Source organism: Hibiscus syriacus, unplaced genomic scaffold (genome assembly GCF_006381635.1).
Source record: "Hibiscus syriacus cultivar Baekdansim isolate YM2019G1 unplaced genomic scaffold, ASM638163v2 tig00004355_pilon, whole genome shotgun sequence".
In the NCBI taxonomy this organism is placed as follows: Eukaryota; Viridiplantae; Streptophyta; class Magnoliopsida; order Malvales; family Malvaceae; genus Hibiscus; species Hibiscus syriacus.
In genome coordinates, this window is record NW_024062011.1 from 185,347 (window position 1) to 207,889 (window position 22,543).

General features: G+C 38.5%; 1 protein-coding gene and 2 pseudogenes across 1 annotated transcript; 2 read left to right on the forward strand and 1 right to left on the reverse strand.

Moving 5' to 3' along the window:
• Window positions 1-5,084: 5,084 nt before the first annotated feature.
• LOC120193622 lies at window positions 5,085-13,615 on the forward strand (annotated as a pseudogene).
• A 1,022-nt stretch (window positions 13,616-14,637) lies between these two features.
• On the reverse strand, window positions 14,638-18,999 carry LOC120193632 (annotated as a pseudogene).
• A 2,278-nt stretch (window positions 19,000-21,277) lies between these two features.
• Window positions 21,278-22,332, forward strand: LOC120193153 (polygalacturonase At1g48100-like). The gene is made up of 4 exons (XM_039195743.1): window positions 21,278-21,648; window positions 21,780-21,900; window positions 21,987-22,031; window positions 22,108-22,332. Exons 1-4 carry the CDS (start codon window positions 21,278-21,280, stop codon window positions 22,330-22,332), a joined length of 762 nt encoding a protein of 253 aa, XP_039051674.1.
• Window positions 22,333-22,543: the final 211 nt, after the last annotated feature.

The following is a 22,543-nucleotide window of genomic DNA, read 5'->3' on the forward strand; positions in this document are numbered from 1 at the left end:
TCCCCAGCGAAAAGTTCATAATGAGAAGAACTCATCTGAGGAAAGAAAAGAATTTATTCAACATCTCCATCATAATCGAGTGAAGCCAAATGGATAAAAATTTTATCTTTCGTCTTTGCCCTATTCCTGTTAATACAAGAATGAGCAAAGAGGGGCAGCTGAAGATACTAAATTTTTTACCCATTTTATTATTATTATAATTATTATCATAATTATTATTAAAATTATAATATATATATATTATTATTATTAAAAAATATAATAATAATAATAATTACAAACAGGCCCAGATTGGACCGACCCAATTACAAATGGCCCATAACAAAACCTAATAGATTAGGGTTTCCCTCTTCCCAGCCGCCTCAGCTTGCTACCGTTGGATCTAGCAAGATCCAACGGTCCAGAGATACCCAACAAGGAAACCCTAGGGTATCATAACCCTAGGGACACGTCCCAGCTGCCAGTGCCACGCCGCGACGCCGCCGCCTTGCTCAAGAATCCAGAAGCTTTGTTGTTTCAACACCAGCCGCACACGTCTCCCCAAATGGTGAGTCACCACTGGAAGTCCGGTGACTCACCGAAGAACCCCTTTTGGGACCGGTTCGAAGCTATCATCGGTGGTAGCTATAAAAGCCACCGAGCCCCTGCCAAGAAGAGAAAAAGAGAGGAAGAACCGAGAAAGAGAAGACAGACGGAGAGAGACAGAAAACAGAGAGCAAAGATACAAAAACGAAGAACAAACAACCCACAACCATAGTAAACCAAAACAGAAACAAAAAGAAAGGAAAGAAGCTTACCGAGGAAGCCACCGGACCTTTTAAACGTCACCAAAACCTTCGGAAACCGAAGGTATTTCTTTAGATTTGCTCCGATCAAGAGCTATTTAGGAGAAAAAAGCACCGGAACCGTCCTTAGGACGGTCCGATCTACATAATGATAAAAAATAAAATTTTCCGACCACCGGATGCGGTGGCCGGCGGTGAGGGTCACGGCGGCAGACGGCTGCCGTCTGGTGACCGGCTTCCCTCCGATGAGGGAAGCTAGAGAGAGGGGAGAGCGTTTATTTCTCTCAGTTAGAGAGAAATAAAAAAAAAGAAGTGAAATATGGCCCGAAGGGCCAGCTGAATTCGGCTTTAAATAGCCCTTCCTGAACGACGTCATTTCGGGGAGGGCTATTCGTGTAATTAAATAATAGTTAAATCCTTTCCGCAGTCAGCCTAATTTGTAAACTTTACATTTTAGTCACTAAATCGAGTTTATAATCCTTTTAATTCAGATATTTAATTTTATTTATTTTAGTCCTTTATATTAAAATAATATATTTAGGGTAAATAACAGATTTAGTCCGTTAATTTTAATAATTAATATTTTAATCCGAATAGTATGTTTTAATTTATTTTATTCTAATATCTGAATTTTATATAATTTTATTTTAGTCACTAAATTAATAAATAAGAAAATAGCATGTTTAATCCCTATAATTTTGATTAATTATGAATTAGGTATTTAATTTTAATTTACTATAATTTAGTCACTAATTTTAAATGTTTTCATTTATTTTACTGCTTTTAAATATATCGTTCTAATTGTATTTTTATTGTTTTAATTTTACTTGTTTATATATTTAAATATTTTTATTATTATTATGTAGTCATAAATATATATAATAAATAATAATTTATATTTTTTTCAATAAATTATTTTAATATTTATTTTTCAATATCGAAGAAAATGGCAGTCTTAATACAACTGGATGTCCTATTCTGGTATTTTAAAATTAAATATTATAAAAAATATTATTTAATTTTATTCAAATTAATATTTATTAATATCAAAGAAAAAGAGCTGTCTTAAGGCACCTAGAAGTCCTTTTCCGATATTTTTAAATATTTTTTATATAATTTTGAAATAATAGGATTATAAATTAAATATATTTTGAATTTTTAAATTTTTAATAATAGAGACAATTTATAATTAAAAAATATCAATTTTGGGCGTTGTAAGGGTGCTAATCATTCCCTAAACGTAACCGACTACGAATCCCTTTTTATTATTAAAAAGAACGAATTTTTGGTTATAAACGCAGATCAGTTCATTTTTTAATTGATGTTTTCTTAAAACTCTTTTAAAAAATAATTTTTAGGTATTCGACCTACCTGACCCAAAAGGCCGATGGAGACTCCCAAATTATTTTCAAGACCATTTATTCACATCAATTTTCCCGCCAAATAAATATTTCGTGCCCGGACGAAAACGGGTTACGACAACTTCCGTTACTCGGTAGTAATTAGTATCGATTCATGCAAAGCTGAATGATTCATTAGTTCCTCAAATGTAATACTCTACCTCTCACCAATCACTTAAACTAGTTGTAACCAAAAAGCATATGGAAAGGGACATGTCGGATTGTTTAAATCACCTCTTATGTTGTATGACTTATACTGAAGCATGTACTATTTTTTATAGGTATCAAATAGAGTGCTTAATTGCACAAAATCCATAATATTATATGTAATACCAGTGCATTAGTATCAAAATCAGTGTGGCAACAGACAAATGCATCTTAGAATGATGATGCTTTAAGTGTCTGTAGAGTTAAATGATTATCCTTTCAAACTGGCTGATTCACTTATTATTTCTTTTTGATGGTAGGAACAACAAGGAGATTTTAAGACAGTTGAGTGATCCACCTCCTGGTTCAAAAGATCTTCATTTTCCAACCCAATTTCACAGAGTTGCTGGGGTCAATTTAAATCTTGCCTATGGAAACTGCATCTGTCCTATTGAAGAAGTCCTTCGTATAACTTGACACGTCTCTTGCAGACTATCATAATATCTTTGGCTTTGGGATTAGTATTTCGAACCAAGGACAGAAAATGTAAGAATAGGGAAAACTGGAATTACTTTTCCTTTGCAATAAGCTTGATGATGATAACATCATCTTTCTATCTTCTTTTCTTCTTTAAATCCACAGAAATAACCCGCAAGATTTGTTCAATATTTTCGGTTCAATATACTCTGCTGTGGTCTTTCTGGGATGAACAGCAGCTCATCTGTCCAACTATTTGTTGCCACAGAGAGGGTTGTTATGTATCGAGAAAGATTCGCAGAGATGTACTCTTCTTGGTCTTATGCACTAGCACATGTACGTTCTCATCCGCATCATAAGTTAACATGAACTTTTTTTCTTTCTCTGAGCTAAGTTGTTAGTTTTCCGGATTCTCGATAAAGCTTACAGTAAATAAGGAGGGTGTAAATATTTTCATGTGGCAATTGAGGTACCCTATCTATTTATACAAACTCGGTTGTTTGGAACGATCACATATCCCATGATTGGCTATTATGGATCAACATATAAGGTTTTGTGGTACTTATATGCCATCTTCTGCACACAACACTACTTCACCTTCTTGGGAATGTTGTTTGTGTCATTGACACCGGAAGTCACAATAGCTTGAGCTTTATCATCGGTCTTCTATCCGCTGCTTAATCTTTCTCCAGCTTTTTGATGCCTACGCCGGTAAGCTATTACTATTAAAGAGCATTTGGCGTGATGAAAGTTAATATGTTGGAATTCTACCTACTATTATTGTGGTGTAGTACTCACCTGACTGATTATCTTTATCTGCAGAAAATCCCAATGTGGTGGCTCTGGTTGTATTATCTAATGCCTACATCTTGGACATTGAATTGTTTGCTCACTTCACAATATGGAAATGTAAACAATGAGATTATGGTATTCGGTGAAGCCATGACAGTGGCCTCTTTGCTAGAAAACTATTTCGGGTTTCACCATGATCGCTTACACATTACAGCTATTGTTCTGATTTCGTATCTCCTAATCTTTGCAACCCTTTTCACATATTTTCTTGCACATTTAAACTTTGAGAGAAGGTGAATTTGTCTGTCCCACAGCGTTTGAACTGGAGGATGCTAGTTCTTGGGGCATAACCATCTTTTGACCTATTGAGTCCTATTGTTATACACATCACCGGTACTCTCACCACTGAGCCTTGGAGCATTTAAGGTGGATTCTATGTTGTTTCTGTTGTGTTTATGACGTCCTTACCTCACAATACATAAATAGGTCTGCTTAGCTTTAAAATCTTGGACTGCCACTCTGTATTTGTTCCTTTCAAGTATACAGACATTTTCCCTGTGTTATTATTGTATTTCCCACTCAATTAAGTACTTCTAATGAATCTTCTCTATTACAAAATATGACCATGAGCTGGTAAATATAGGGACTTAATCTTATGCTTGTGAAGCATATTTTGTGCGAGATTTCTGATAAAAACGAACGATATTTATGATTTGGGTGCGGGTCTCTACATAAGGTCAATCATGATAGCTAATTGATCATTTTTGATGTGGCTGGCACAAGGGCTTAGAAGGGTTTGATCAGATGTTAACAAGCCATGGTGGGTTCTTCAAAGCTTTATACTACTTTTTATCTAACCTATAGAATCACAGCTGGAACCAAGATTGGGGCAACCTTTTCCTCACTTGCCTAGCCAATTCAGGATCCAATGTTGGTGAGTTCCATTGCAAGAATACAAACGATAAACACCTTGAAATAAATATAATATTGAAAATTATGATTAATCAATATTTAGTAACTCGATTAATGTTGTAAAAAGATAACAGAATCACATCATGATTTGTTTATATTTATAAACTATATTCAATTTGCTTCCAGTGAAAATCTTGTAGCTCAGTTGGTTAGAGTATTAATTTTTTAAGCCCAAGGCGCGGGTTCGAGCTACGGCAGGATCACCTTTTTCTTTTCATTTTCAATTCTAATTCTCGAGGCTGGGCTTTTGCACGTGACATTACGATGATATGAAAAAGTTTGTACCCATAAAATGTAAAGGGTCCAGTTACGCAGCCAGTCCAACATACCCCTGCTCTTTATTATAATATTAAGGTCCGTATTTATCCCTTACACTGTATTCAGGTATTGCTCTATAACCGTTGGTCTCCAGTGTAGAGTTATAGACTGTTCTTAATAAAATAATAAAAACTCCCTGACCTTTCGGTTTTCCCTCTCTTTTCCCTTCTCCGTAGTCTCTGAATTTCTTAAATCCCCCCTTTCCAGTTTCTTATCTCCTTTTCTTCTTCGCTGCTCGATCTTTGTTTCTCTTGCCTTCCGCTATACTTTTTGTTTCTAAGCCTCGAACTTCGGACTCTGTTTGCTTCGATTTCTGTCTTCTTAACCATTACCCTAGGTTCTCTCTGAGGCCGCTGCTGGACCAGAGAAGCCAAGTTCGCTTTTATAGATTTGAGATTTCTTCGTCTCGAGGTTGAATCTTAGTGTTGGCAGAGCAGAGCTGGAGCTGTGAGAGTTTCTCGTTCTGTTCCTTTGCTTTTTAGTATTTTATCAAGTATTTTCCACCTATTGAAATCTTAACTTGCTCGAATTTGAGTTTCATTTGATCATGTGTCATTTCCCTTGGTATTTTAGACGCAAAAGTAATTTTATATAAGTTCTCTAGTATTAACTTCTGAGTCTTGGGTTCAATCGAAATAAAATGCGGGATGTGAATTTCAATTTGTTCAATGATTATTAATGACGGGCGATAAATTTCGGCATATTTTATTTTTGAAGTTCTTTAAGTGTTTTCAGTGTTAAAAGTTTCAAAGTTTGGCAACCAACTTTGGAAAATGTTTTTTTCAGAGTTTGGTAAATGTTTCTTTGAAAAATATTTTTCAAAGTTTAGTAAAATTTTGGTAGATGTTTATTGAAAATAGGAATGGGTAAATTCACTTTAGTTATTGCACTTTAGGGTATTTTCAAAGATTAGTCCCTAAGTTTCTACTATAAATACCCTTACTCATTTAATTTCAAAATCATCCCAAAACATTTCTTTCTTCCTATACTAGAGAGCTTTCTTGTGAGTAGTGAGTGTTTTGTAAACACCTGTAAATTTTCTCTCTTAGTAAAAGATCTGCAGCAGCCCGGAGACGTAAGCACAATTGGCTGAACTCCGTTATCAATTTTCGGATATTATTTTTCCGCTTTTATTTCGCATTCTCACTAATCTGGTTATAGGGAAATTACTTGTACTCGGTTTATTTTCCTAACAACTGGTATCAGAGCTTTTGGTTGTGAATTTTGTCAAATTTTCTGCGAGGTTACTATTCATTACTATTCACGTGAATAGTGAATTTCGTGAATAGTGAAATTCGGTCGGCGATACGAGTTTGTCGACGGTGGTGTTCTAATACACGGTGATTCGCAAGAATTGTCAGAAACGATCCAAACGAAGCCAGATTCGAGTGGGAGCGATGGCTGCAGACGAAGGGAAGGTGAAAATTGAAAAGTTCGATGGTGCGGACTTTGGTTTTTGGAAGATGCATATTGAAGATTTTTTGTACCAGAAAAATCTATATCAACCTCTCTCAGGAAAGCAACCAGAGGGCATGAAGGATGAAGATTGGGCTCTTCTCGACAGACAAGCCCTCGGAGTTATCCGACTGACGTTATCCCGCAATGTTGCTTTTAACATAGCAAAGGAAAATACCACAGTGGGTCTTATGACGGCTCTCTCCAGTATGTACGAGAAGCCATCGGCCTCAAACAAAGTTCATTTGATGAGGCGATTATTCAATTTGCGGATGGCGGAAGGGGCATCGGTGGCACAACACCTAAATGAACTCAACACAATCACAACCCAGTTGAGTTCAGTGGAAATTGAGTTCGATGATGAAGTTCGAGCTTTAATTCTCTTATCATCTCTACCAGACAGTTGGAATGCTACTGTTACAGCAGTCAGCAGTTCGTTGGGAAACAGCAAATTAAAATTCGACGATGTTCGGGATCTGGTATTGAGTAAAGAAATTCGACGAAGAGAATCGGGTGAAGCATCAACCTCCTCAGCCTTGCACACCGAGTCTAGAGGGAGAACTTCAGAAAGAAATTCAAATCGTGGCAGATCAAAATCCAGAAGGGGCAAATAAAGAACAGGAAATAAAGATTTTACCTGTTATAATTGCGGCAAGAAGGGTCACTTCAAAAGAGATTGCCGAGCACTGAAGAAAGATATCAGTGCACAGGAATCTGCCAACGTGACAGAAGAGACAGGTGATGCCACGATTCTAAGCATCAACAGTCCGATTGAATCATGGATCTTGGATTCAGGGGCATCTTTCCACTCCACCCCATACCAAGAAATCATGGAGAACTATGTCAGTGGTGATTTTGGGAAGGTTCATCTTGCTGATGATGAAACCTTAAAGATCGTCGGAAAAGGAGACATCCGACTAAAGCTGCCAAACCAGACCACCTGGAAGCTGACAGGAGTGAGACATATTTCTGGCCTCAAAAGAAATCTGATTTCTGTTGGGCAGCTTGATGGAGAAGGATATAGTACAACCTTTTCAGGCTGTGAATGGAAGATTACCAAAGGAGCACTCGTCATTGCTCGTGGTAAGAAGACTGGTACTCTCTATGTAACCTCAAATTTAGAGAATATCATTGCAGTAGCAGATGCTGATGGAAAATCAAACCTATGGCACCAAAGGCTTGGCCATATGAGCGAGAAAGGAATGAAGATACTTCTGTCAAAAGGGAAGCTGCCGGATCTAAAGAATGTAGATGTCGGACTATGCGAGGATTGCATCTTTGGAAAACAAAAGAAAGTCAGTTTTACAAAGATTGGCAAGACTCCCAAGGCAGAAAGGTTAGAATTGGTTCATACTGATGTATGGGGACCATCCCCTGTTCCATCTCTTGCAGGCTCACTATATTATGTCACCTTCATCGATGATTCAACAAGGAAGGTGTGAGTTTATTTTCTGAAGAAGAAATCAGAAGTCTTTGATACCTTCAGAAAATGGAAGGCCATGGTGGAAAATGAGACTGGTTTGAAAGTCAAGCGGTTGAGGTCTGACAATGGAGGAGAGTACAGAGACAGTAGTTTCAGATATTTCTGCGCAAACAATGGGATCAAGATGGAGACAACAGTTCCCATAACACCGCAGCAGAATGGCGTAGCAGAGCGCATGAACAGAACTCTGAATGAACGTGCCAGAAACATGAGGATACATGCCGGATTGCCCAAATTTCTATGGGCTGAAGCTATCAACACTGCAGCTTACCTGATCAACCGTGGGCCCTCAGTTCCTTTGGATGGCGGAATACCAGAGGAAGCTTGGAGCAAGAAAGAAATAAACCTTTCACGCTTAAGAGTGTTTGGTTGTATTTCTTATGTACACATAAACTCTGCTGAAAGAAGTAAACTTGATGTCAAGTCCAACAAATGCGTCTTTGTTGGTTACGGTGGTGATGAGTTCGGTTACCGGTTTTGGGATTACGAAAATCGAAAGATCATCAGAAGCAGAGACGTCATTTTCAATGAAAATGTGATGTACAAAGATAGGTCAACCGCAGAATCAAGTAATACCGAAGCTGAAACAAAGGAATTTGCTGAGTTCGAGGATATTTCTGAAAATGATGTTCAGATCAATCCTGAAGCAGTTCAAGAAGAACAGGGCACACCAGAACTGAGACGCTCCTCCAGAATTCATAAACCAACCCAACGGTATTCTCCTTCTTTACACTACTTGTTGCTGACTGACAATGGTGAACCAGAGTGCTATGATGAAGCAATGCAAGTGGAGGATTCAGTCAAGTGGGAGTTTTCCATGAAAGATGAGATGGACTCGCTTATGTCAAATCAGACATGGGAATTAGCTGAATTACCACCAGACAAGAAAGCGCTCCACAACAAGTGGATTTACAGGATCAAAGAAGAGCACAATGGGAGCAAACGCTACAAAGCAAGATTGGTTGTCAAAGGCTTTCAGCAAAAAGAAGCTGCAGAGAATTTACATCTTGAGCAGTTAGATGTAAAGACAGCTTTCCTTCATGGTGATTTGGAGGAAGAAATCTATATGAGGCAGCCAGAAGGCTTCATAGAGGCAGACAAGAAAAACCTGGTATGCAGGTTGAAGAATAGCTTATATGGTTTAAAACAAACTCCTAGACAGTGGTATAAGAAGTTCGATAGTTTCATGAGTAGCAATGGTTTTATCAGATGTCAAGCAGATCATTGTTGCTACATCAAGAGGTTCGACAACAGCTTCATTATTTTATTATTGTACGTTGATGACATGCTCGTTGCAGGCTCAGACATGCTCGTTGCAGGCTTAGACATGCAAGAGATTATACACTTGAAGCAAAAATTGTCGAAGCAGTTTGCTATGAAGGATCTGGGCGCTGCAAAGCAGATTCTTGGGATGAGGATCAAGAGAGACACAAAGTCGGAGACTTTAATGTTATCACAGGCTGAGTACATCAACAAAGTACTCTCCAGGTTCAACATGCAAGATGCTAAATCAGTAAGTACACCTTTAGGTGTTCATTTCAGACTCTCCAAAGACCAATCACCAAAGACGGAGGAAGAACGTGCACACATGGTGAAGGTGCCGTATGCCTCAGCAATTGGAAGTCTGATGTATGCCATGGTTTGTACCAGACCAGATATTGCTCATGCAGTGGGAGCTGTTAGCAGGTACATGAATAATCCGGGCAAGGTACACTGGGAAGCAGTCAAATGGATCCTCAGATATCTTCGGGGTACCACAAACAAAGCACTTTGTTTCAAAGGTGGAGATATGATACTGACAGGCTATGTAGATGCTGACTTAGCCGGAAATGTCGACATCAGAATGAGCACTACAGGGTATGTCTATACTCTAGGAGGAACTGCAGTGAGTTGGGTTTCTCAACTACAGAAGATAGTTGCTCTCTCCACAACTGAAGCAGAATATGTCGCTGTTACGGAAGCCAGCAAGGAGATGGTTTGGCTCCAAAGTTTCTTGGAAGAGTTAGGCAAGAAACAAGAAAACAATATCTTGTATTGCGACAGTCAAAGTGCTATCCATCTAGCAAAGAATCCGTCTTTTCATTCCAGGACAAAGCACATACAATTGAGATATCATTTTATCCGTCTCTTCTGGAAGATGGGATTTTGAAACTTGAAAAGATTAGTGGAGCTCAAAATCCGGCAGACATGTTGACAAAGACGGTGACTACGGATAAACTGAAGTTGTGTTCAACTTCAGTTGGCATGCTAGAATAACAAGACCAGACATGCTGCTGCATTGATCGAGGTGTGAAGACATATTAAAATCAGTCTTCAAGTGGGAGATTGTTAAAAGTTTCAAAGTTTGGCAACCAACTTTGGAAAATGTTTTTTTCAAAGTTTGGTAAATGTTTCTTTGAAAAATGTTTTTCAAAGTTTGGTAAAATTTTGGTAGATGTTTGTTGAAAATAGGAATGGGTAAATTCACTTTAGTCATTGCACTTTAGGGTATTTTCAAAGATTAGTCCCTAAGTTTCTACTATAAATACCCTTACCCATTTAGCTTCAAAATCATCCTAAAACATTTCTTTCTTCCTATACTAGAGAGCTTTCTTGTGAGTAGTGAGTGTTTTGTAAACACCTGTAAATTTTCTCTCTTAGTAAAATATCTGCAGCAGCCCGGAGACGTAAGCACAATTGGCTGAACTCCGTTATCAATTTTCGGGTATTATTTTTCCGCTTTTATTTCGCATTCTCACTAATCTGGTTATAGGAAAATTACTTGTACTCGGTTTATTTTCCTAACATTCAGTTCCCTACAAAGCTTATCGAGTCCTATTATTTAGTGTTTTTACAGTTGTTGTTGTACTTTTAGTTATTTCCCTCCTTTTTAGAATCAATTATTGTATTTTCTAATTTTTATCAGTTGGTTTTTATTATGCAGTATAACTTCTCAATGACTGATCGTAGGAATACAAATTGCCAGCTTCCAAACGGGGCAGCTCATGCTTCAGGAAGTATTTACTCTATTAATCTGGAAAACTTCAGCAAACGTTTGAAGGCTTTGTATTCACACTGGAATGGGCACAAATCCGAGCTGTGAGGTTCTTCTGATGTCATTGTAGTAGCAACTCCACCCCCTTTAGAAGATTTGCGTTACCTGAAATCTTCTGCTCTGAACATTTGGTTGCTAGGTTATGAGTTTGCAGAGACAATAATGGTTTTCACAGCGCAGCAGATTCATTTCTTGTGTAGTCAGAAGAAGGCTTCTCTGCTTGATGTTGTAAAGAAATCTGCGAAGGAGGCTGTGGGGATTGATGTTGTGATGTATGTGAAGGCAAAGACTGATGATGGAACTGCATTGATGGATGCTATATTTCGGTCCATCAGAGCACAACACAAAGGTTCTGAAAATGCTCCTATCTTTGGTTACATTGCTCGAGAGGCTCCCAAAGGGAAGCTTTTAGAAACATGGGCTGAAAAACTAAAAAGTACCAACTTTCAGCTTGCTGATGTAACAGATGGATTCTCTGACCTGTTTGCTTTGAAGGACAAAGAAAACATATGGATGTGAAGAAAGCTGCTTATTTAAGTTACAATGTGATGAACAATATTGTGGTTCCAAGGCTTGAGACTGTTATTGATGAGGGGGGAAATTCACTCATGCTGCCTTGATGGATGAAACAGAGAAAGCCATTGTGAAGCCTCAGCTAGCTAAAGTGAAGCTCAAGCCAGAGAACGTTGATATTTGTTATCCTCCCATATTCCAAAGTGGAGGTGAGTTTGATCTCAGACTAGTGCAGCAAGTAATGAAGAGAATCTGTACTACGATTCTGTAGTGTTATCTTGTGTGCAGTTGGAGTTCGCTATAATGGTTATTGCTAAAATATTTCCAGGACATTCTTGATTGATGCCACTCCACTTCAGAGCAATGCATATGAGGTTCTTCTTAAGGCCCATGAAGCTGCAATAGGTATGTTGAAACCTGGGAACATAATCAATGCCGCATATCAAGCAGCACTCTCAGTTGTTGAGAAGGAAGCTCCTGATTTGGTCCCAAATCTAACAAAATCTGCTGGGACTAGAATTGGTCTTGAGTTTCGTGAGTCGGGGCTTACACTCAATGCGAAGAATGAGCGTGTGGTGAAAGCTAGGATGGTTTTCAATGTGTCACTTGGTTTTCAGAACTTGCAGTGTAAGAGAAATTCCAAAGAACTAAAATTTTTCTCTGTTACTTGCTGATACAGTTATTGTTGGCGAGCAAAATACAGATGTTGTCACTAGAAAGAGTTCCAAGGCTGTTAAGGATGTAGCTTACTCATTCAATGAGGATGAAGATGAAGAAGAGAAGTATGTCAAGGCTGAAACTAATGGTTATGACCCTTTCATGTCTCAGACAGTGCTCAGGTCAGATAATCATGAGATTTCTAAGGAGGAATTAAGGAGGCAGCACCAGGCTGAACTTGCACGTCAGAAGAACGAAGAAACAGCTAGACGGCTTGCAGGTGGACCTGGGACTGGAGACAATAGAGCAGATGCAAGGACTTTAGCTGATATGTTGAAGTTATGGTTTTCGGTATTCTACTACTAGAGCTGACGAGCGTGTTGATGTTATGTATGGGAACATAAAGCACGCCTTCTTCCAGCCTGCAGAGAAAGAAATGATCACTCTCCTTCGCTTTCATCTGCACAATCACATAATGGTGGGAAATAAAAAACCAAGGATGTGCAATTTTATGTTGAAGTTATGGATGTAGTCCAGCATTGGGAGGCGCAAAGAGGTCTGCTTATGATCCAGATGAGATTGAAGAAGAGCAAAGGGAGAGGATAGGAAGAATAAGATCAACATGGATTTTCAAAATTTTGTGAATCGGGTGAATGATCTCTGGGGGCAGCCTCAGTTTAATGGTCTTGATCTCGAGTTTGATCAGCCTTTGAGAGAACTTGGCTTCCATGGGGTCCCTTACAAAGCCTCAGCTTTTATTGTGCCAACGTCTAGCTGTCTGGTTGAGCTGATTGAGAATCCTTTCCTTGTTGTCACCTTGAGTGAGATTGAGATTGTGAACTTGGAGAGAGTTGGTCTTGGGCAAAAGAATTTTGATATGACCATTGTGTTTAGAGACTTAAAGAGAGATGTTCTCAGGATTGATTCCATCCCTTCAACCTCACTTGATGGCATCAAGGAATGGCTTGACACGACAGACCTCAAGTATTATGAGAGCCGGCTGAATCTGAACTGGCGGCAGATTCTGAAGACAATTACTGATGATCCACAGAGCTTCATTGAAAATGGGGGTTGGGAATTTTTGAATTTGGAGGCTAGTGATTCAGATTCTGAGGATGAAGAGGAGTCAGATCAGGGTTATGAGCCATCTGATATGGAGCCTGAATCTGAGTCAGAGGATGATGACACTGATAGTGCATCACTGGTTGAATCTGAGGATGAAGAGGAAGAAGATCTGAGGCAGACACGGAAGAAGAGAAGGGAAAGACATGGGAGGAGTTGGAGAGGGAAGCCAGCAATGCTGACAGGGATAAAGGGAATGAATCAGATAGTGAGGAGGATAGGAAGAGAAGGAAAATGAAGGCCTTTGGGAAATCTGGAGCCCCTCTTAGTAGTGCCATTCCCAAACGTTCTAAGCTATGATAGATGTGATAGTATTCCTTTTAATTATGTTACCAGTTTTTTTTTTTAAATGTTTAGACTTGATTTTAGTAGCAGCTAGTGCTTTAAAAAAATGTTGTTTTCTAACATAGCTCCGAATTCTGAATTGTGTCATCTTATGGATCCTGTTCCTTTGTCTTAAACTGTTACACAGTAAATTGGCGTGTCTGGAGGGGAAGGTTTTGGTTGTAAATTCCCGGGATCAGTTCAATGTTAGTAAAAAAGTATTATTTCATCCTTTTAGGGTTTAGGGAATTTTGGTTGTAAATTCCCGGGATCAGTTCAATGTTAGTAAAAAAGTATTATTTCGTCCTTTTATGATCCTCTATTGAATTTTTGTTCTACCAAGTTTCATGTATATGGGGCTGGATTTACAAAATTTGCGTGCCTGACATGTCACTTGTTCAAGTAAGAGATTCACCTTTGGAATGCTTTTCTTTTGGTTGTATGGTTCGTATGGCTTCCTCATAATACTTTATTTGAATAGCGAAAAGGAGAATTTTATTGTTGTTTTAATTTCACCTATAGTGTAACCATTTTGTGATGTTTACAAATGTGGTAGGTTGATGGACTGCTTAATTTACAAGCTTCATCTCCCAGGATGTTAAGAGTCTAAGGTCCAAACTCCAAAGTCTCCTGAAGCCGAATAAGCATGATTGATCGAGTCAGTATCCAGTGGCATCATCATAAAGCCTAGGAGGTAAAAGAAGCGTTTCTTAAATAATTTAGAATTAATTGCATCCCTTTCATTCACTGTTTTTCTTGTGCTTCTTGCTCTTAAAGAGTCATTGTGCGAGCTTCTTTCATGTTTTCTGGGTTCCTTGTATTTTCACTTTTGGAACCATTAAGATGATGCATAGTCCATGTCTTGCTCATATTACTAAATTCAGTGGGGGCCCTTTTTTATACTAGTGGCAGTATCCTTTATATTTATGATGTTACCTTGCATAGCACAGTTACTAGAACTTGATTAATTAACTTTCTTTTCTATCTGCAGTTTATCTTTGTTGTTTTATTCACAGTCAATGTGTTTTTACTTGATTAATTAGTTGTTTATGCATTGCTGAAAAACCTAATGACACTTGTCTGGTTCCTTTTGCAGTCATAAGTTCACGAAATCAACAAGCTAGAATGAAAATGAGAGCAACGGAGATGCATCCAAGATTACAGGTAAAACCTCTATAATATTTATATCTTAACTAATTTACTGGTAAAAGTCTATAACAAGTTGATGAACACACAATAAATAGATGGAAAGCAACAAATAAACCCTTGATTAAACGAATGCTACTGAAAGCTTGAAAGCAACTAGTATTGTTTAGTACGACTACCATATTTTACTAGGTTGCTGAAACTCCATTGTTTTCAAAAACATGTCACCTCAGTTTGGACCTCTTTGGAATGCTTCCGGTGGATTTCTCTTTTCAGGTGCACGGGCCTTACCAAAAGCCTTCAGCTTTCTCCTCTTCCTTTCTTCCTCGCTGTCAGAATCATTGCCTTTCTCTCTATCTGCAGTGCTTGCTTCCCTCTCCAACTCTTCCCAAGTCTTTCCTCTATCTTGGTCTGAGTCTTCATCTGAGTCTTCTTCAGCATCATCTTCAGATTCAACTAATGATTCACTGTCATCATCTTCATCCTCTGATGCCGATTCAGACTGCACGTCTGAAGGCACATACCCTTGGTCTGACTCTTCTGAGTTCTCAGACTCGGAATCACTGACTTCCATATTTAAAAATTCCCATCCGCCATCTTCAATGAACTTTTCTGGATCATCAGTGATGGTTTTCAGAATAGGCCGCCAATTCAAGTTTAGTCTGCTCTCATAATACTTGAGGTCAGTGGTATTAAGCCACTCTTTGATGCCATCTAGTGATGTAGAAGGAATCGAGTCAATCCGAAGGACATCCCGCTTGAAGTCTTTGAATACAATAGTCATATCAAAATTCTTCTGCCCAAGACCAACTCTTTCCAGGTTAACTATCTCGATCTCACTTAGAGTTATCACCACAAAAGGAATCTCTATTAGCTCAACCAAGCAGTTTGATGTTGGCACAATGAAAGCAGAGGCTTTATGGGGAACTCCATTGAAGCCAAGCTCTCGCATGGGTTGGTCGAATTCAAGGTCCAGTGGTTTAAATTGAGGCTGTCCCCACAAATCATTAACCCGATTCACAAAGTTATGGAACTCCGTGTTGATTTTATTCTTTCGGTCCCGCTCACGTTGCTCTTCCTCAATCTCATCAGGGTCATAAGCAGATCTCTTTCCACCACCCAATGTCTGAACTATATCCATCACCTCAATGTAAAACTGCACATCCTTTGTTTTCTTATTACCAACCATGATGTGATTATGTAGATGGAAGTGCACAAGAGTGATCATTTCCCGCTCTGCAGGCTGGAAGAAGGCATGCTTGATATTTGCAAACATTAGATCGACGCGTTCATCGGCCCTTGAAGTAGAATACCTGAATCCGTTTGTGTGAGCTTCCAGTGAACCAGTCAGCTTTCTACCACGACCACCAAAAGGGGGACGAATCCACAGATCATGCAACTTAATTGGCTTGAACTTGGCTGATGCAAGCTGCAGCCTTTCCTGAGTGACTAAAGTTGCCCTCTCAGCCCTTTCAGATTCTCTTGAATTAACTTGTCGGCGGAGCGTTTTAATCTGCTGTACAACCTCGATGATATGCCTCGAGTCCTTGGAGCGGAATGAAACCTCTTTCAAGTATATTGATCCTTGAAACTTGAGAGAGTTTGCATCATGCGGCGTGAAAGAGGTGCCAGGTACATTAAATATTATTCTGATATAGCTAGAACGGTTGCTGTCCTGTTGGCTAGACACACTCTTCACTGTAGCCACATGGAAAGGGACCATACTTCCATAAATTGGTAAGAGGATAGCTTCATTCTTCTGGTCAACCTGAATCATCAAATCCCTAGGAGGGGTAGATCATTAACATTTTTGTATGCGATCAAATCACCAACTGTCTTCACTGCACCCCGGTTATCTGCTGCATTAGCACCCCCGCCAGCTAGTCGCCTTGCTGTTTCTTCATTCTTCTGGCGAGCAAGCTCAGCCTGGTGCTGCCTTCTAAGCTCTTCTTTAGACATTTCATGGTTGTCTGACCTGAGTGTTGTCTTGGAGAATGTCTCGTTACCGTTATCCTCAGCTTTAACCTTAAACTTCTCTTCTTCTTCATCATCTTCGTTGAATGAGTATGCCACATCTTTGAGAGCTTTAGAACTTTTAGCTGTTAAGATATCTGGTACCTTCTCACCAACAATGACAGTATCTGCAAGCAACAGCGAGTATTTCCCAGTCTTGGGGTTCTTCGTCTCTGCCTGCAAGTTCTGAAAACCGAGTGACACGTTGAAAACCATCCCTGGTCTCAAGATTCGGTCATTCTTAGCGTTAAGGCTAAGCCCCGACTCACGGAACTCAAGGCCTATTCCGGTCCCTGCAGTTTTAGTTAAGTTTGCAGCTAATTCAGGAGCAGCCTTCTCTACCACTGAGAGTGCTTCTTGGTAAACAGAACTCACCTTGTTTCCAGATTTCAAAGCACCAATGGCTGCTTCTTGAGCTTTAAGGAGGACCTCATATGCCTTGCTTTGTTTGGAATTGGCATCAATCAAAACAGTTCGAGCAATATTTGAACAGTAGCTGTTGTATCGAGACCGAGTGCACATATAATGACACTGGTGGAGTCATAGTAAAGATTCTCATCGTTGCTTGAAGCACTTGGTTTTAGATCAAACTCTCCTCCACTCTGAAAAATAGGAGGGTAGCAAATGTCAATGTTCTCTGCCTTCAATTTCACCTTAATTCGTGCCGGCTCCAATATTGTCTTCTCTGTATCATCCATCAATGCAGAGTGAGAAACCTTCCTCTCCTCATCAATGACCTTCTCGAGTTTGGGCACCACAAATTGCCTCATAACAGATGAAGTCAAGAACGCAGCCTTCTTCACATTTGTAAGCTCAGTTTCATCTTTCACAGCAAACAAGTCCGAGAATCCATTTGTTACATCAGTAAGCTCAAATTTTGCATTCTTCAACTTTTCATCCCAAGCTTCCAAAAACTTTCCCTCGGGTGCTTCCCTTGATATGCAACCTACAACAGGTACATCACTATCACTGGAGTTCGTCTGAGAATAGATAGCTCGAAAAATGTTATCCATTAGACCAGTCCCGTTGTCGCCCTTGGCCTTCACATGAATAATGACTTCGATGTCAACAGCTTCTTTGGCAGACTTCTTCACAACATCAAGCAAAGATGCCTTTTTTTGGGTACACAAGAAATGAATCTGTTTCTTCAAGAAAACCATAATGGTCTCTGGGAATTCATAGCCTACAACCAAATATTTAGTGCCGAGGATTTCAAGTACCTCAGATCCTCCGAAATAGGGGGAGTCGCGATGGCCAGAGCACTAGAACCACCCCACAGATCAGTACCGTGTTTATTCCAATGTGAATATAAAATCTTCAACCGCTTGCTGAAGTTATCTAGATTGATAGTGAACGGGTTGGCGGCAGCAGCCGCGGGTGGCTTGCCACTTGCAGCCTTGACATTTCTATTCCGGTTATCAGCCATTGAGAATCACTCAAATACTGAAACTTGAATCAGGGAGACTAAGCCTTGTTTGGCTGTGGCAATCAGCATAAACTGTGATGAACAACATAGAGGTCAGTTCCCTTTCTCTTCCATTCAGCAATGGTTCAACCTCAAATATTCCACTAGTCATAGATATATGTTACACGCATTTTACAATTACCACATCATGGTATGCATAATAAGATTAGATAAGGAACTAACAAAATGATTGGTGGCTGTCATCTTTGCTAATATGGTAGAATATATACAAAAGCAGATTCTGATTCATTTCTATGCCTATATACGAAGCAATGAATCCTAAAATCACGTTAGCTTTGAAATTCATCAGATTCCAATGATCATAGGACAGAATTCAAGCTATGGGAAGGAAGATCACCTGAGAAAACGAAAGGCCTTAGCTTTTTAGCTTTATCGAGTCCTCAATTTTCTGTTGACGATTGCTATGTTCCAGAAAGAAAGAAAAACCCAATCATCAGATTCCCAATATGGAGCTAGTTGATCCTTGGTTTCACTATACATAAAGAAAGAAAATGATGATCTAGAAAGTAGGAAAACAGTAACCATACCAACATGGGATAGGGATAGGGATAAGATTGGATTGTGGTGAAGAACCAACCTGTGAGATTACCATCCGAGTGGAAATCAAAGAGGAGGGCAAAGAACAGGTGAAGAAAGTGAAGAGCTTCTGGAGAAAGATGATGAGATCTGCAGAGGTAGATGGATTATTTCTGGTGGGTTTGGGGGCAAAGATAGAAAGTGGATCAGATATGAAGGATCAGAATTTTGGGTGTTAATAAACAGAGGGTAATGATGGACAAATGGGTAGGATGATGCTGCAAGCAGCAGCTGGTGGGAAGGAGAAGATGATGGCAGTGGTGAAATAGATGGAGAAAGGAGGAGCTTGAAGGGAAAAGGCCTTAGGAATTAAGAAATATACCCTATTATGAATCCATTAGTATGATTTTTATTCTTTTTAATTTGTTGGAAATTCAGATAAGTGATATTTCAAGGCTTAGGTCAAACCTTTTTTTGGTTATATTTTGTTTTTTTGCCTTTATGTTTTATTTAGAGTTTTAATTTTATGGAGTTAAAAGGGTGAATAAAAATGATGTATGCACTAATTAATTATTAGTTGGTTTAATGACGTCAGATATTATAAATTAATGATATTTTAGATTTAAATTATATTTATAATTATTTTTTACAATATTTGATTTGAATTATTTAATTAATAAATCGAATATGATGGATGGATGAAATGGTGTAGTTGCTGTAATTTATCTGCAGCTTATCAACCTTTTGGACGATTGGAATTATTGTGTTATGCTTTTCAATCGTGCATCATTATTATATTTTAAAGTAGGATGTAAATTTAGATATATTCTTATAGTATATTTCTTAAATTTATATTGAGTTAATACAAGTTTTCATCATGATTATTATGTGGAAAATTATTTTTTAATTGAATTGTGAGTTTAATAATTGTATTTAATTCAATTTTTCTCAACAAAAAAAAATTAATTGAGTGGGAGTGTAAGTAAAGGAAGTGGGTAGGAGTTTGCTGAGAGTGTATTAGGGAATCGTTGGTGTGAAATCTGAAAATTCTCATGAAAAATTAAGTTAGAATGTAATCTAAAATTTTGGAATTGAATATTCATACTTTAATTAATTATTATTTTTATTAGTAAATTAATTGACGAATTAATTACTAATATATCAATTAATTTTATAATATAGTTTCAACATTTATAAAATGCTTAATACAAAAATAATTGTCTAAATTACATCTCAAAATATGATTTGATGTCTAGAGAATTGTTTGCTAAAAGTAAATGTCTAATTTTTTTTTAGCTGTCTTGATCGTAATGAATGTTAAATTTGACTATTATTTAACACTTGTCATATATATAAAATTTTAAAAATTATTTTATTTTAAAAATTATATTATAATTAAAACCCCACTAAAATTTTACATTTCTCGTCATCGGTCGGCCACCGTCGGTCTGTGGCCGTCACCGTTAATGCCATCAAAGCATTCTAGTCGCCGCAACCAAAACCTAGCCCACCAACCACCATTAAACTGCACCGATCATTGTAAAAAAATGTCACGAATGCTCACCAAATTTTTAGGGTTTCTTGTTTATGTTTTTCGTCGATTTCGATGGTTACTGTCGTCCGTACGTTACACGATCGCTATCGTTGTGTTCCTCGTCATGCTCCGAACAAAATTTGACCAATGGAGATTGTTCGCTATCAAAGGGAGGGCGACGGGACTGAGAGGGATGACGAGGGAAAAGCGAATCTTTTTTTTAGTTTTTTTTTGAAAAAAAAATAATATTTTTATTATTAAAAATAAAAAAAAATAAGACAGTAGTCATCTAAAATTGTAACGTTGAAAAAGTTAGACATCTATTTTTAACAAAAAAATCTTTAAACATTAAATCGTATTTCGAGGTATAGTTTAAACATTTTTGTATTAAACCTTTATGAAATTTAACATACCGCCTCCTCTTTAACCCACGATTTCCAACTAATCAAACAATCAATAGAATTGAGCAGTGGCAAGAACACATGGGCATCATCTCACACAAGGGTCATGGTGAAGCAACTCATTCACAATAGAGGGAATGTAAATTCCAAAGCACTGCCGCCGGCTAAACCCCAACCAAATGAGGTCGTATAACTCTAATAACTGACTTTTTTTTAAATCCTAACTGTGCTTAAACTCCATCTCTGAAATAAACAAAAACTGGACCAGCTGCTAATACTACAACTTCCCCATATCATATCCCCATATTGGCACATTCCCTTCAAGCTTTTATCATTTTACTTCCCACATGCTCTAGCATGAGGCCAACCCCTATATATTGTAGAACGGAACCGGGTCGGTTTCATGCCACAATAGTCTAATTGATGGCCACCACTCACAACAATGGGGTGCTTCCACTGAGAAATTCTTTTCAACTCTTTTTGTTTACTAATTTCAACTTCCAGAAACGTGGGGGGCCTGTTGGTTCAACTTCCATGAGATCTTTAGGAGAAGCATAACAAGTGACAAAAACTTGGTTAATGGCTATAGTACCTAGTACATAGGCCAAACCTAGGATATCGTGGCCGGCTTTGCCCTATAAGTAGAGGGTACCCTTCCCTTACACTCCACATGTTTTCATTGAAACTAAAGTTAAGCTCAATATGCCCTTCCATCAAGTTCTTGTCTTGCTTTTCTTTATCTTTTCATGCCTTTACTTTGTTACCATTCAAACCAGACATCATTATGGCAACTCGGAACATGAGCGACTCCACCACCTTGTATCTCACGTTTCTGTCCCTCCTTCACCTGCGCCAGAAGCTGCTGCTGTTGCTGGTCCAAGGTACAGTGTCTTCAATGTGCTTGATTTTGGTGCTATCGGGGATGGTGTCGCCGATGATAAAGCGTTTAAGCTGGCTTGGGACACGGCTTGCGAACTTGAATCGGCGGTTCTTCTAGTCTCGGATGGTTATCCCTTCATGTTACAATCTACAATCTTGCAGGTCCTTGTAAGACTGTTGGCCTTGTGTTTCAGGTAATGAACATTTTGTCATTGCAGTTTAGCATGGAGCTTGTTCTGTGATAATCAGCCATTTACTTGTTTCGATTTTGGTTCGAAGATTGATGGAACCATAATGCCACCTGACGGACCTGATTCTTGGCCAGAAATACCAGCAAAAGGCAATGGCTTGTCTTCTACAGAGTCGATGGAATGTTGATGCAAGGTGGTGGCCTTGTAGATGGCAAAGGACAGAAATGGTGGAATCTTCCCTGCAAACCTCACAAAGTAATCCAATTTACTCACGTTTAACATGCCTGTTTCTATTTCACCAGTAAAGTCCATAACTAACATAATATATATCTGCTAAGCAGGGAATTAATGGAACAGCAATGCCTGATCCCTGTGATAGCCCTGTGGTAAGTACAACTGAGCCTAGCACTTAATCTTTCTTCAATTTTTCTGAAGATTTTTCTATGGGGTTTTCAAATGCAGACTATAAGGTTTTTCATGAGCCCAAACTTGACTGTTAAAGGACTCAAAATCAAGAACAGTCCACAGTTCCATTTCAGATTCGATGCCTGCCACGGCGTTCGAGTAGACTCACTGACTATCAAAACACCGGCCCAAAGTCCCAACACCAATGGAATTCACATCGAGAACACAAATAATGTGCAGATATATAATTCCTTCATATCAAACGGTGGGTTTTCTTTATGATTTTAGCACATCTTGAGCATATATAGAATCAAAAACTCAAAACAGAGTGCTTACAGCAGTATAGAAAATGAAACCCAAAATTCATGAATCTGCAGAAAGGAACAAGCTGGTAAGAAGAGGAAAAAAAAGTTAGAAACTAAAAATTGGATGAGCAGAAGACCATAATCTACTCCCTATACCACCGATTGACAATCTGGAAAATCAGATAATT